General features: G+C 43.7%; 4 protein-coding genes across 4 annotated transcripts; 3 read left to right on the forward strand and 1 right to left on the reverse strand.

The window, feature by feature from the left end:
- Positions 1 to 174: 174 nt before the first annotated feature.
- Positions 175 to 3,018, forward strand: BYT42DRAFT_572119 (P-loop containing nucleoside triphosphate hydrolase protein). Its single transcript, XM_051568567.1, has 6 exons — positions 175 to 366; positions 440 to 521; positions 593 to 612; positions 672 to 1,375; positions 1,444 to 1,592; positions 1,658 to 3,018. The coding sequence occupies exons 1-6, from the start codon at positions 249 to 251 to the stop codon at positions 2,883 to 2,885; spliced, it is 2,301 nt and encodes a 766-aa protein (XP_051423227.1). The 5' UTR covers positions 175 to 248; the 3' UTR covers positions 2,886 to 3,018.
- Positions 3,019 to 5,768: 2,750 nt separating this feature from the next.
- Positions 5,769 to 8,064, forward strand: BYT42DRAFT_572128 (uncharacterized protein). The gene is made up of 3 exons (XM_051568568.1): positions 5,769 to 6,043; positions 6,100 to 6,262; positions 6,323 to 8,064. Exons 1-3 carry the CDS (start codon positions 5,807 to 5,809, stop codon positions 7,576 to 7,578), a joined length of 1,656 nt encoding a protein of 551 aa, XP_051423228.1. The 5' UTR covers positions 5,769 to 5,806; the 3' UTR covers positions 7,579 to 8,064.
- A 61-nt stretch (positions 8,065 to 8,125) lies between these two features.
- On the forward strand, positions 8,126 to 9,865 carry BYT42DRAFT_572132 (uncharacterized protein). Its single transcript, XM_051568569.1, has 7 exons — positions 8,126 to 8,862; positions 8,942 to 8,992; positions 9,064 to 9,183; positions 9,242 to 9,255; positions 9,326 to 9,373; positions 9,447 to 9,591; positions 9,653 to 9,865. The coding sequence occupies exons 1-7, from the start codon at positions 8,270 to 8,272 to the stop codon at positions 9,777 to 9,779; spliced, it is 1,098 nt and encodes a 365-aa protein (XP_051423229.1). The 5' UTR covers positions 8,126 to 8,269; the 3' UTR covers positions 9,780 to 9,865.
- BYT42DRAFT_605479 (uncharacterized protein) lies at positions 9,861 to 11,147 on the reverse strand. Its single transcript, XM_051571125.1, has 7 exons — positions 11,093 to 11,147; positions 10,966 to 11,030; positions 10,790 to 10,882; positions 10,645 to 10,715; positions 10,326 to 10,589; positions 10,169 to 10,251; positions 9,861 to 10,092 (listed from the first exon to the last, which is right to left on the reverse strand). The coding sequence occupies exons 1-7, from the start codon at positions 11,112 to 11,114 to the stop codon at positions 9,992 to 9,994; spliced, it is 699 nt and encodes a 232-aa protein (XP_051423230.1). The 5' UTR covers positions 11,115 to 11,147; the 3' UTR covers positions 9,861 to 9,991.
- Between the last annotated feature and the right edge of the window lie 11 nt (positions 11,148 to 11,158).

Raw genomic sequence — 11,158 nt, forward strand, 5'->3', positions numbered from 1 at the left:
CATCAGGGGAAGACCAGTATTATAAACTTTCCAATGTAAGATGTCAAAGCAATTGCAGAATATCTTGTCACTGATAGATAGAATGAAGAAAAAAAAATTGCGTGCATGCGCATTGGCTTTTTGACAAGGACCGCACGAATTGCACTTTTCATTGGCCAATGAACTGTGACCGCTTCATATCAAAAAGTTAAGTTTATCAGATAAAGCTGCTCTACAAGCAAACGGTTATTCTCTTTGCCCCTCCCCCAATGTCAAAATCAGAACGTTTGGAAGAACAACGAAAGGCTCTTCCAACTTATGAGTATCGTCAAGAACTCATTGACGCTATTCGAGAATATAACATTCTGGTCGTGATTGGTGAAACCGGTAAGCTTGCATGGATTGTACGGTTCCATTCTGAAAATGAATTATACGGCCTAACTGTAGTTTGTTATCGTAGGTTCCGGTAAAACAACTCAAATTCCGCAATACATCTTGGAAGGACTGCCAGATGTCAAAAAGATTGGTGTCACCCAGCCAAGGTAAGTTGCTCAGACGGTTGGATTTGTCACGCATAATACTCACTCACCGTTCGGGGACGACGTCCTTACAGACGCATTGCAGCCATCACAGGTATAACTTCTATTCCAAAGACAAGTGTCCAGAATAAGATACTTACAATCATTCGTTAGTGGCGAAACGGGTCAGCGAAGAGCAGAATTGTCGCTTGGGCACCACTGTCGGTTACTCAATTCGATTCGACGATAAAACCGGTCCCGATACCCGCTTAAAGTACATGACAGACGGTGTCCTGCTCAGGGAAGCCACGCAAGATCCGTATTTGAACCAGTATTCGGTTATTATTATTGACGAAGCGCACGAACGAACCCTGGAAACCGATGTTCTTTTCGGTCTTCTGAAAAAGACCCATCGATTACGCCCCGAATTGAAGATCCTTATCATGTCGGCCACATTGGACGTTGAAAAGTTTTCAGACTTTTTTGAAGAGTGCCCCATCTTTGAAATTCCTGGAAGAAACTTCCCTGTTGAAATTATATACAACGATGATGCCTTGCGATTGTCTTCATTAAAACCGACATTTGTCGAGCGAGCCGTCGATACCGCGTGGCAAATTCACACGACTCATGCCCCAGGCGATATTCTCGTGTTCTTGACAGGGCAGCATGACATTGAACGAGCATGTCGAAGTTTCGAAGAACGGGCCAAGAGTGTTGACTATCGAAAATCAGTTCGTTACTTCAACGACGGAGAAGGCGTACGAGATGTCGCGGTGTATCCTCTGTACGCTAGTTTGGAGACGTATGAACAAAAAGCCGTTTTCGAATTACCGAGAACAGGCGTCCGCAAGGTTGTGTTTGCAACCAACGTTGCACAGGTATGAGTGGTAAACGGAGTTGAAGAAAGAGTTTTGAGCTTATACTTATGTCTGAATTGTGAGTATAGACATCCGTCACTATTCCAGGGATCCGTTATGTGGTGGATAGTGGATTTGTCAAGGAAAAATCGTATGATCCCAATACCGGTATGGATGCTTTGCTTGTCACTGAAATCAGTCAGGCTGCGGCAATCCAACGTGCCGGTCGTGCTGGCAGGTAAGAAACATGAGGCTTTTCGAAAGAGCATGTTCATTTTTATTGACCTGGTATGATCTGTATAGAACGGCTCCTGGTAAAGCCTATCGTCTGTACACCGAAGAAAGCTTCCATCGAATGTTGCCGAACACCGTACCTGAAATTCAGCGAAGCAGTCTTCTCAGTACGGTATTGGCATTGAAGAAGATGAATATCGTGGATGTCATCCATTTCGAATTCATCGATCCTCCGGATGAAACGCTGGTGAAAAACGCGCTGAAACAGCTTTATTTATTGGGCGCGATTGACGAAGTCGGTCAGTTGACACCTCTGGGCGACAAGATGAGCTATTTCCCTTTATCACCATCCTTGGCGCGCGTATTGATCAGTGCAGCTGAAGAACACGGTTGCGCGTACGAAGTACTTACGATTGCAAGCATTCTTGCTGGCGAGAATGACTTGTTTCGTGCGCCGAGTGTACGTAGCAAAGGCGGGGAACAAGCAGTAATTCGTGCTGAAGAGTGTAAACTGAGATTTGCCCACCATACAGGGGATCATATGACTTATCTGAATGTCTGGCGCGAATGGAAACGTCACGACAAGGACCGAGCGTGGTGCAGAGAACATTGGGTGAACAGTAAAATATTGGAAACCGCCGCCAGTGTGCGATCTCAGCTGCAGGATGTGATGGATAAATTGCAGTTGCCCATAAAGAAGGCGCCCAGATTAGCCCGTCGAAGCTCCAAATCCGACACGATCGATCCTGTCCCCATCCTGAAGTCATTCCTGACAGGTTACTTTACGAATATCGCCAACAAGGGCGCCAATCGAAGTGTGTTTTCCCACTACTCTCCCGACGAACACCTCATTGAAGGCATCTCTGCCGATACACTCAAATCTGGCGCCCTGGTGGCATTGCATTTACATCCTCTGTGCGCTTTCTCCGACATGTTGGACCGGAATAAGATACGCTACGCCGAGTTAGATTGGGTACTGTACACCCACGTTACATACACCAACAAGGCGGTCATGAAAGGTGTAAGCAAGATTTTATGGGACTGGGTAAAGTCTGGCCAAGGTCAGGAACGTATTCATAAACTTCCCAATACGAGATTGAACGGAGAAGACGCGCCCAACGTGAAGGAAATGGAACACAAGAAAGGAGACAAAGACGCCGCATCACTGGCAAATGAATCTCGTGAGAGCATCGCAGAGACGAAGCAAGAGAGTGCCTCGGATAAAATTAAACGGCGTGCCGAACAAATAGAGGAAATTAGACAGAGAGCTCTCTCAAGGAGAAAGTTACATAGTTAAAAAATAGAGATGCACATTTTTTCAGCCCACGTTACGGAATTGGTTATTTAGGGTCTGTTGTCGCTGTGTCTGGGCGGCAATCACATTTTTATTTCATACATGCATTGATAATTTCAAGACGTCAAATAAAATGGAAATCATTTGATCATTTTACGGTGTTAAAAGTGCTACGCACAACGTGGCATTATTTTATTAGAGGAGAATTTCAATGGGAAAAAGTAAAAATTGGGAAGAAATCCAAGCATGAAAAAAAAAAAAAAAAAATGTATTGTCGGCATTCAGCTATGAGTTGTGACGGGTGACCCCCAGCCAACAACTTGCCTGGGCAAGTTGTTATAACTTGTTCCCCTATCCCACCCCCGTTCCAACTTATAGCTGTGCCACGGGCTCGGAAGCCGGCTCGTCTGGTCGGAAGCCTACAAATGTTAGTATCATCAAAACTGCCCTACAAAAATGTTAGTACAACCAAAAGATACTGAAACACCAATCAGCGGGCACCAAGTCGTCGCCGGAAGGCAGACCAGAGCAGAGCGGCTTGAAGCCTACAAAATGTTAGTACTATCCGAGGACGGTCGGCATTGATGGTCAAAGGGTGCGTTTGGGGAAAGAAAAATGAAAAAAAGGAAAAGGGAAGAGGAGGAAGAGAAAAATTCTTTGCCGCAGCCCTCTTTTTTTGCCTCTTTTTTGTCAATGCATTCAATGGTTGAAACGCAGCCATCGAATGAAAGTTCGAAAAAGACTAACTTTGCGAGATTTGGGCGTAGAGAGACATGCCGAATTTGTATCGATGCGTAAAATTAATTCATTGGTATCCGGCAATAATGGTCAAGAAACAAGAAGTTTTGTCGCTATGAAAAGTTCATACACGTCTTCAAAAAAAAAAGACAAAAGGACAATGCATTGAAGAAGTCCAAGCGGACATTTTGTGTTGATTTAAGTCCGAAAGGCATCGAAAAGATGGATCGATCGATGGCATCCATTTGGGTTATCCTGGTCCAAGATACTGGAATCATTACTTTTGTTCAAATTTTGATCCATCCAAAACCGCCCTTTCACGACGAATCGAATCAGTACAAATTCGAAGCATCTCTGTATAAGCGCACCGGGCCGAGTTACGGTTTTTCGTTTTATTTTTATATGCCAACCATTAGGCTATGGCTAATGCGCCTATAGTAATGACATATACAATTAAGAAAACGATACTTTATCTTTTTTGAGTACCCTGATCAAGTCATAGGATAAACCAAATCAACAAGCAGGCCACGCGCACTCGGGGATCCTCGGGAGTTGCCACCTTTGAATTATGCAGTTACTGATTCCAGGGCTCGGTTACTGAAATTTAATGCAAACAGTTTTTTGTCTGACATCTCGTTCTTTCTATATGAACCTGCCATCAGTTAAAAATGTTGTACTTGCTTGCCCTCTCAGAGCCCTCGATCTGGTAAATGATGTCAATAAAGTATTGTCCATTGCCCAAAGAGTAACTGGAATAATACTCAAAGCGAAAGATATGTACCTGGGGCTGAAGAAGTCGAAAAACTCCGTTGTTTGGATCGCAGCCGGCACCATTTCCGAACGCATAGCCAAAGTTGAGCCGCTCATACGCACAGGTTTGATGACTCAAAATAGATTTGCAAAGCCAATGGTATTATCAACCTTGAGTTTTGGGGACACTATCGCTCCGGGTCTTGGCAAAAACTTTCAATAACAATGAAAAACAATGCTCATTGGCAATGTAAATCGGGATAATGAAGAATAAATTTCGAACAGTCGTGAAATTTGTCTAGAAATGCTTTGTGTATTCATATTGGAATCAGTGCATTTATTGAGACCAAAAATTGTTTCATCACTTACTATGTTTTTTGACACCGATTAATTGTTTTTAAACAACAGCATTGGGAATTGAAGAGTAGAGCCGCTTTTTCTTTTTGGGCGTTGTCTAAACTCATTGTACTCAGTAAAGGTACTGAACAATGTTTGCCGCATACGCAAGCATGGCGATATGAAACGAACATGGAGTTCACAATATATTATTGAAAACAGCTGCCAATGTCCCTAGTCCATTGTCGATGAACAACACCGCAAATTAGCGTCTCAGGTTGTAAATCCGATAATGTGGATCCCATTCCGACCTTGAAACTTTCTTGACAGGTTATTCATAAAGATCGTAAACAAGGTGCCATCGGAGCGTATTCTCCCATACCCAGCTGACAAATACATCACTGAAGGCACTCCTGCTGATGCATTGCAGCCAGGCCGCTTCCTGCGCCACGTTGAGACGGAACAAGAGCCGTTACACAGAATTAGATGAGTGATTTTGCGCTCATGTTACATGCGCTAACGATGGCTAAGCATGAAAAGATAGGAACAAGGTTTTATGGGACTCGGTCAATTTTCGCTCCGAAGGGAAACAGAACCATCCACTCTCCAGTATAAGGTTTAAGGGAGAAGACGCACCCAGTGTGGAGTCTATGGAACGTGACCAAAGGAGGCAAGGAGTCCGCTGTTAGGATAAATGATTTGCAAGCATTGAAAAGAAAATAAACAAGGATACGGCCTCGGAGAAAGTTAAATGCCGTGCCGAAGCGGGATGCAGAAAATTAAAACGTTTTTCAATCAAGATAGAGAAATTAACTGTCCGCCAAACAAGTGCGAGGATCAAAGGCTGATGGATCGGAGCTCGATTTGCGTCATGATCGCATTGAGGGTCTCCGATCTGTCCCACTTTCTCCGACATGCTCAACCACTTTGATCATACTCTTCCCCTATTGTTCGCTGACCCTGCAAATCTTACTCCATGGTCGGGGCAATTTAGCCGATTTTATATTTATTTTATTGCAGATAAAGGAGTATAAAAGCGCGCGAATTAAATCAGTTTGAGAACGTTTTATCAGTTTTTTACCCACCTCTTTCTTTTAATTATGCAACATCGTTTCTCAGTATGGGCAGCGATAGCATTGTCGTTGTCGTCTTGCGTTCAGTTTGCTGCGACGGCAGATAACCCTTTGACATCTCCTTTCGATCTCGTGCCTGATTTTCGCACGCCCAAAAACTTTGCATTTGTAGCCACTACCGGTGGTTCATCTCACGTCAACTGGGTGCTTTCCATCATGAATGATCTGGGCAACCGAGGACACAACGTTACATTTTTCACAGAGGTGGGTGCATTATCTATTGCGCCAACGATCCCTGATTTGAACTGACAGCAGTACAGGACGACCATATAAAATTTGCCAAGCCTTATCCCAATATCAATGTGGTCTCCTTTGGTCCTCCCAAGTTCAACCCAAAGGAGTTTATACAAGAGACCTCGCATTTGGATCCCATCATGATGGCCCAAATTGTCATTGGAGCTTTTTCAGGCGTCTACGAGCCAGGTATGGCATAATGAAAAAAAACACGTGTAATGCATCGATATCTGATCCATGCCATAATAGAATACCGAACTTATAATGATTTGTTTGCAACGCAGCTTTACGACGTCGTTGTGTGTGATCACTTTGCCTCACCGTGTCAGGATGCCGCGAGATCCAACAACATTCCTTTCGTTGTGACCATGTCATCTGCTTTGACCCCGGACGCTTCCGCTCCTTACATCAATAACGATCCTTTCACTATAGCTGAAGGAGGCAGCCTTCAAATGTCGTTTATCCGTCGGTTTTATGTCAAGTTTATTCTTCCTTTGCGTGTGTACTGGAACATGAGTCCGGTCATCAAAGATCTCCAAAAAACAAAGGATGCTTTGAAAGTCAAGCCTTACGACCCTATGAATCCATGGAAAGATTCACTGAAACTTATCAACAACGTATTTGGCATCGAATCACCGCGCCCCATGGGCTCTCTTGTAGAGCTGGTTGGCCCTATCATTCCTAAACGCCATAACGGTTTGACTCCGGAGCTGCTTGATTTCCTGAATTCTCATCAACGTGTCGCTTATGTTGCTTTTGGTCAACATGCCATTCCGTCAAAGGAAGATGTGCAAACTGTCCTGACTGCCTTGACGGAAGCAATGGAGGATGGCGTATTGGATGGATTTGTCTGGTCTACGGTTGTGTCGGGAGATCGGTTCCCGTCAAGTATCACCACATCGCGTAATACGACGTTTAGCATGGACGACATGGCCCGTCAAGCCCATCCTCACGCTTGGCTGATGAAATGGTGTCCTCAGGTAGCCTTGTTGCAGCATCCGTCCACCGTTATGTTTGTTTCTCATGGCGGCTTGGGATCTTTGCATGAGTCCTTGTATGCTGGCAAGCGTTTGCTGGTGTACCCTTTCTTTGGTGATCAGCCTAGCAATGGTCTTCAAGCAAAATACACTGGCTACGGAGACGTTTTGGATTACAGACAGCCCCAGCATGTGAACAATGAATTGTTGAAGCGTGTTGCCGCCGATGTCGACGGTTCCATTCAGAGAACGGTGGAGCGTTACCAGGCTTTAGTGCAAATCCACTCGGAACGCGGTATTCAGCGAGGTGCCGATCTATTGGAAGAAGTTGCCTTTGTTCACCAGAATGGCCTGTTACCTCATCGCTATGAAGACGCACGACAGATGTCCTGGATCAAAGCGAACAACATCGATCTGTATGGCGTCTTGTTTTTATGCTTTGCTGCCACTATCATGGGCTTGCGTCAGGCTTTCCTTGCCATTACCCACAAGCCATTGGTGTCAGTCGCAAAAGCCAAAACGCTTTGAGACGCCGAACAAATAAATCGCTCACGGTAGGGATTATTCACCCATTATTTGTTTGGCTGTCAAAAAGGCAAGACAAATGAATTAAACAAGATTTTATGCTCCGATCGGTCGGTAGGCGGTGGTTGGTTGTGAATTAATTTTCGATTCACACAGCCAAGTTCCCATGAATGAAATAGCTTTCTACTTGTATGTCATACCCTACCTATTGGCTTTACTTGCATAGACTACTTCTATCACTGTAAAATATATTGTATAGTTTTCTTTTGCAGCTTACTTGTCTTACAACGTGGTATAAAATTGACGAGGGGAAAGAAGTAAAACTTACTCACTTTATTCCCGGAACCTATTGTTTCGTATAGATAAGGTACAAGGATACCTTCTTCGACACGATAGCATCAATAGACTATCCTATAAAGGCAAAAATAAGAATGATAAGCAATGGTAATGGCGATACAGAAAGATAAATGATAATTTATCACAGGAAAGAGGACGAAGAACTGCGCAAAAATCATGGAACAGCCCTATCATTAAAAACCAGTCACGTTTCCTTGGACACTCGTTTCATGTCAGATCGTGTGTTCAGTGCTCCCGCTCCGTAGGTAAAAAAAAAAAAAAAAAATTGGTGAAAAATAAGGTTTCTCTTGGTTTCTCTTTCCTTTTTATATTTTTTTCAGATTGTTCATGAAGCAGTATGCCGTCTACTGCTTCGTTTGCAGCATATGATCATGATCCGTTATCACTGACAGTCTCCCCGATTATGGCTTCCGTGGTATTCGACGATTACTCTACTTACTTTTCTCGAAGAAACACTACCATGCTCGCTCAAACCTCCCCATCTTCACCTATTCCTTTTTCAATGCACGATAATAATACAACCACCATCCCAAGCGACACAGAGGATGATCCATTAATAGGGTCAAATGCATCACTGCAAGCGCTCTCAGAAGAACGACTACATCACTTAAGGCGAAGGGTACGCACGTATCATCCAGACGAAACCAATGCGGTAGAACTCGCTAGAAGCACTGGGTATGCTAGAGAACTGGTGCGAGCGAGAGACTCGAGACGAACCCGTTCAAGAGACATTCACCACAGAGACGCTCCACTTCAAAGTCCTGGCACCCCACCTCAGCCTCCATTACACGCCGAATCCTTCTTTGCATTTCTATCTCAAAATTATCATTGCAACTCTGAGCGGTCCAACTGTATTGAAAAGCTGTGCGATTCGTATTATCGTACACCGTTAAAGTTTAAAGTCGTCTTTGACGATGGCGGTCAATACAGGTAGATGTTTAACTGTTTTATGCACCTGATACGCTTTCAATGGATGGAATTAAAACGCCGCTTGATTTTATTTTTTTAGTTCCCTGTATGGCGTCGAAAACATACTACGTAATGATGAATCAGTCTACTGGTACGGAAATTGGGATTGTTTCAGATGAACCCGAGGCTGACGAGCATGATTTTTTGTTGTGGTTCCAACAGTTCGGAACGGCATGGACCTGTGAACATACTGTTGGGTTTTTGTGGCGATAACGAAAGCATGGTTGACATGGACAAAAGCTGCGTCATATCTCAAATTTTGATCCAGTCGCCGCAGCACGGGTAAGGAGGTTCCGAACTAATCACAGTTTATCCATACTAACCACCCGTTTCTCTACAGATTCACCGCACCATGTGAGCTGTTAATGTTTGCTTTTTTATACCCATCGTCGTACTAATGTTGTAATTGCATAACTGCGCACAGGTAAAGAAGGGCTCGTTTTCGTATCTCACCATCCCATTGATATATCAGGTAAGTTAACCGATTTATTGAATCATTGTATCATAACGGTCAAACTGATGGGGGATTGATGATTATTACAAAGACACCGAGAGATTCGATGATTTCACAAAGGAAGATTATGAAGAATATATTAGCACTCATAAGGATGATGGATCCGACGATGTGTATCCGTCAGCTTGGTTTACCATATCGGACGACAATCAAGTGATTGTCGATCTTAATTCGAGGTACGCCTTTCGGGGATCACCAAATATTTACCACGAAATGCTTATAATATTGTCACACTAGATCGGGAAGATTTGTATTGTTCAAGCTTTTGCGAGCGAATGATTCCGCCGACAACATTGATATCCAATACATTGGATTGATTGGTTATTCTGGGCCACGTGCTTTTGGCAGCGCTCGTTTGATTTAAAAAAAATTAATTCAAAACGCACGTTATATCCATCGCCTTTATTTATGTACCGCTTACTATTCTAATGTTATTTTAACATGTGCTTGTCTTTTTTCTTGTGTAACCTAATGAACAAATCATTTAGTCAACCCCACTTTGTCTCTCATCATCTGCTGAAAAGTCTCGTACCGACGGCAGACGGATGTATCGGGATCGTCACCATGGCGTATGGCTTATTTACTTTTCCGTCGCTTTTTAGCTCTATGTTTTATCTTTTGTTTCCGGTGCGTCAAAGTTTTTGATACGGTAAATGACTCGCGCAGTTGTGTTGTTTCTATAAATCGCGCGCGTAAGAAGGTTCAAATTATTAAAATTAAACCAAAAACTGGAGCCATCTTTGGCTTGCTTACCTTGCAACTGTTTTGCCTTGGCGATCTTGGCATCATCACCGCTATTGAGCATGCTGTTGATTAAACTCTGCAAGATATTATCACTATCAATTGATGAGCGAAAACCACGGATGAGTGACAAGGGGGTTTTTTTTTCGTACTGGTTCTGGCGACTCACTTTAGCTTGCGCTCCTCTTCTGTTTCTTCTTCCTCTCTCAGGTTGACGGTATCATGTTCGGAATTCGGTGAAGCTAAGCCAAAATGGCTCAAGTCGAAGCCTTCCAAGAATCGTTGATCTTCGGTATCTCGAAATCGTAGCTTATTCAATCTCCTCAACTCTCTTTCCTCTTGTTCCAGTTCTTCTTGCACTTCTTCCAATTCCTCGAAACTCAGTTCGAAATCCGGATCCTCCTTGACATAGTCGCCTGATAAAGTCACTGAGCTAACAAGGACATATCAACGAAATGATCATGAATAGTATGCGGGGCACCACTTACTGGACACCACGTACGGTAAGTATCGCTTCATCATCTTCTGCAAATCGAATATCCAATGGCTGTTCCGTAAGCTAAGACAAAAAAGGATGATATGGAGAAAAATGAGCGACATGATCTGCGCAGTTTTTTTAGCGATACCCCGTACATTATTGGACAACGAACAGAGTGTGTACCGTTTTTCCTTGACGTCAGCTATAAGCGACGTTCTTCCCGGAGTGGCGTCTCCTGAAACGGTTGCCTAGATCCATAGAGCTGATCAATGAACATCGCGAAGAGCGTTGTGTATCAATTATGCTAGAAAAGCAAGTGGCGATGGAATACCATTTTCAAGTGCAGGACCCCATCGAGCAGTATCGGGTGAGGTTCCCTTGGAGTTAGCGTCACGGCTTTATGATAAAAGAAAAAACTGAATATACAAGTGGAGACCCTGACTGTTGTTCGTGCTTACTCCAGGAACTGGATGTGGGCATTCAGCTGTAGACCAAAAGGGGAAAAAGGCGTGGGTGAAAAAAAT

The sequence above is a fragment of the Radiomyces spectabilis genome, assembly GCF_025331425.1.
Source record: "Radiomyces spectabilis strain NRRL 2753 chromosome Unknown BYT42scaffold_7, whole genome shotgun sequence".
Lineage (NCBI taxonomy): Eukaryota > Fungi > Mucoromycota > Mucoromycetes > Mucorales > Radiomycetaceae > Radiomyces > Radiomyces spectabilis.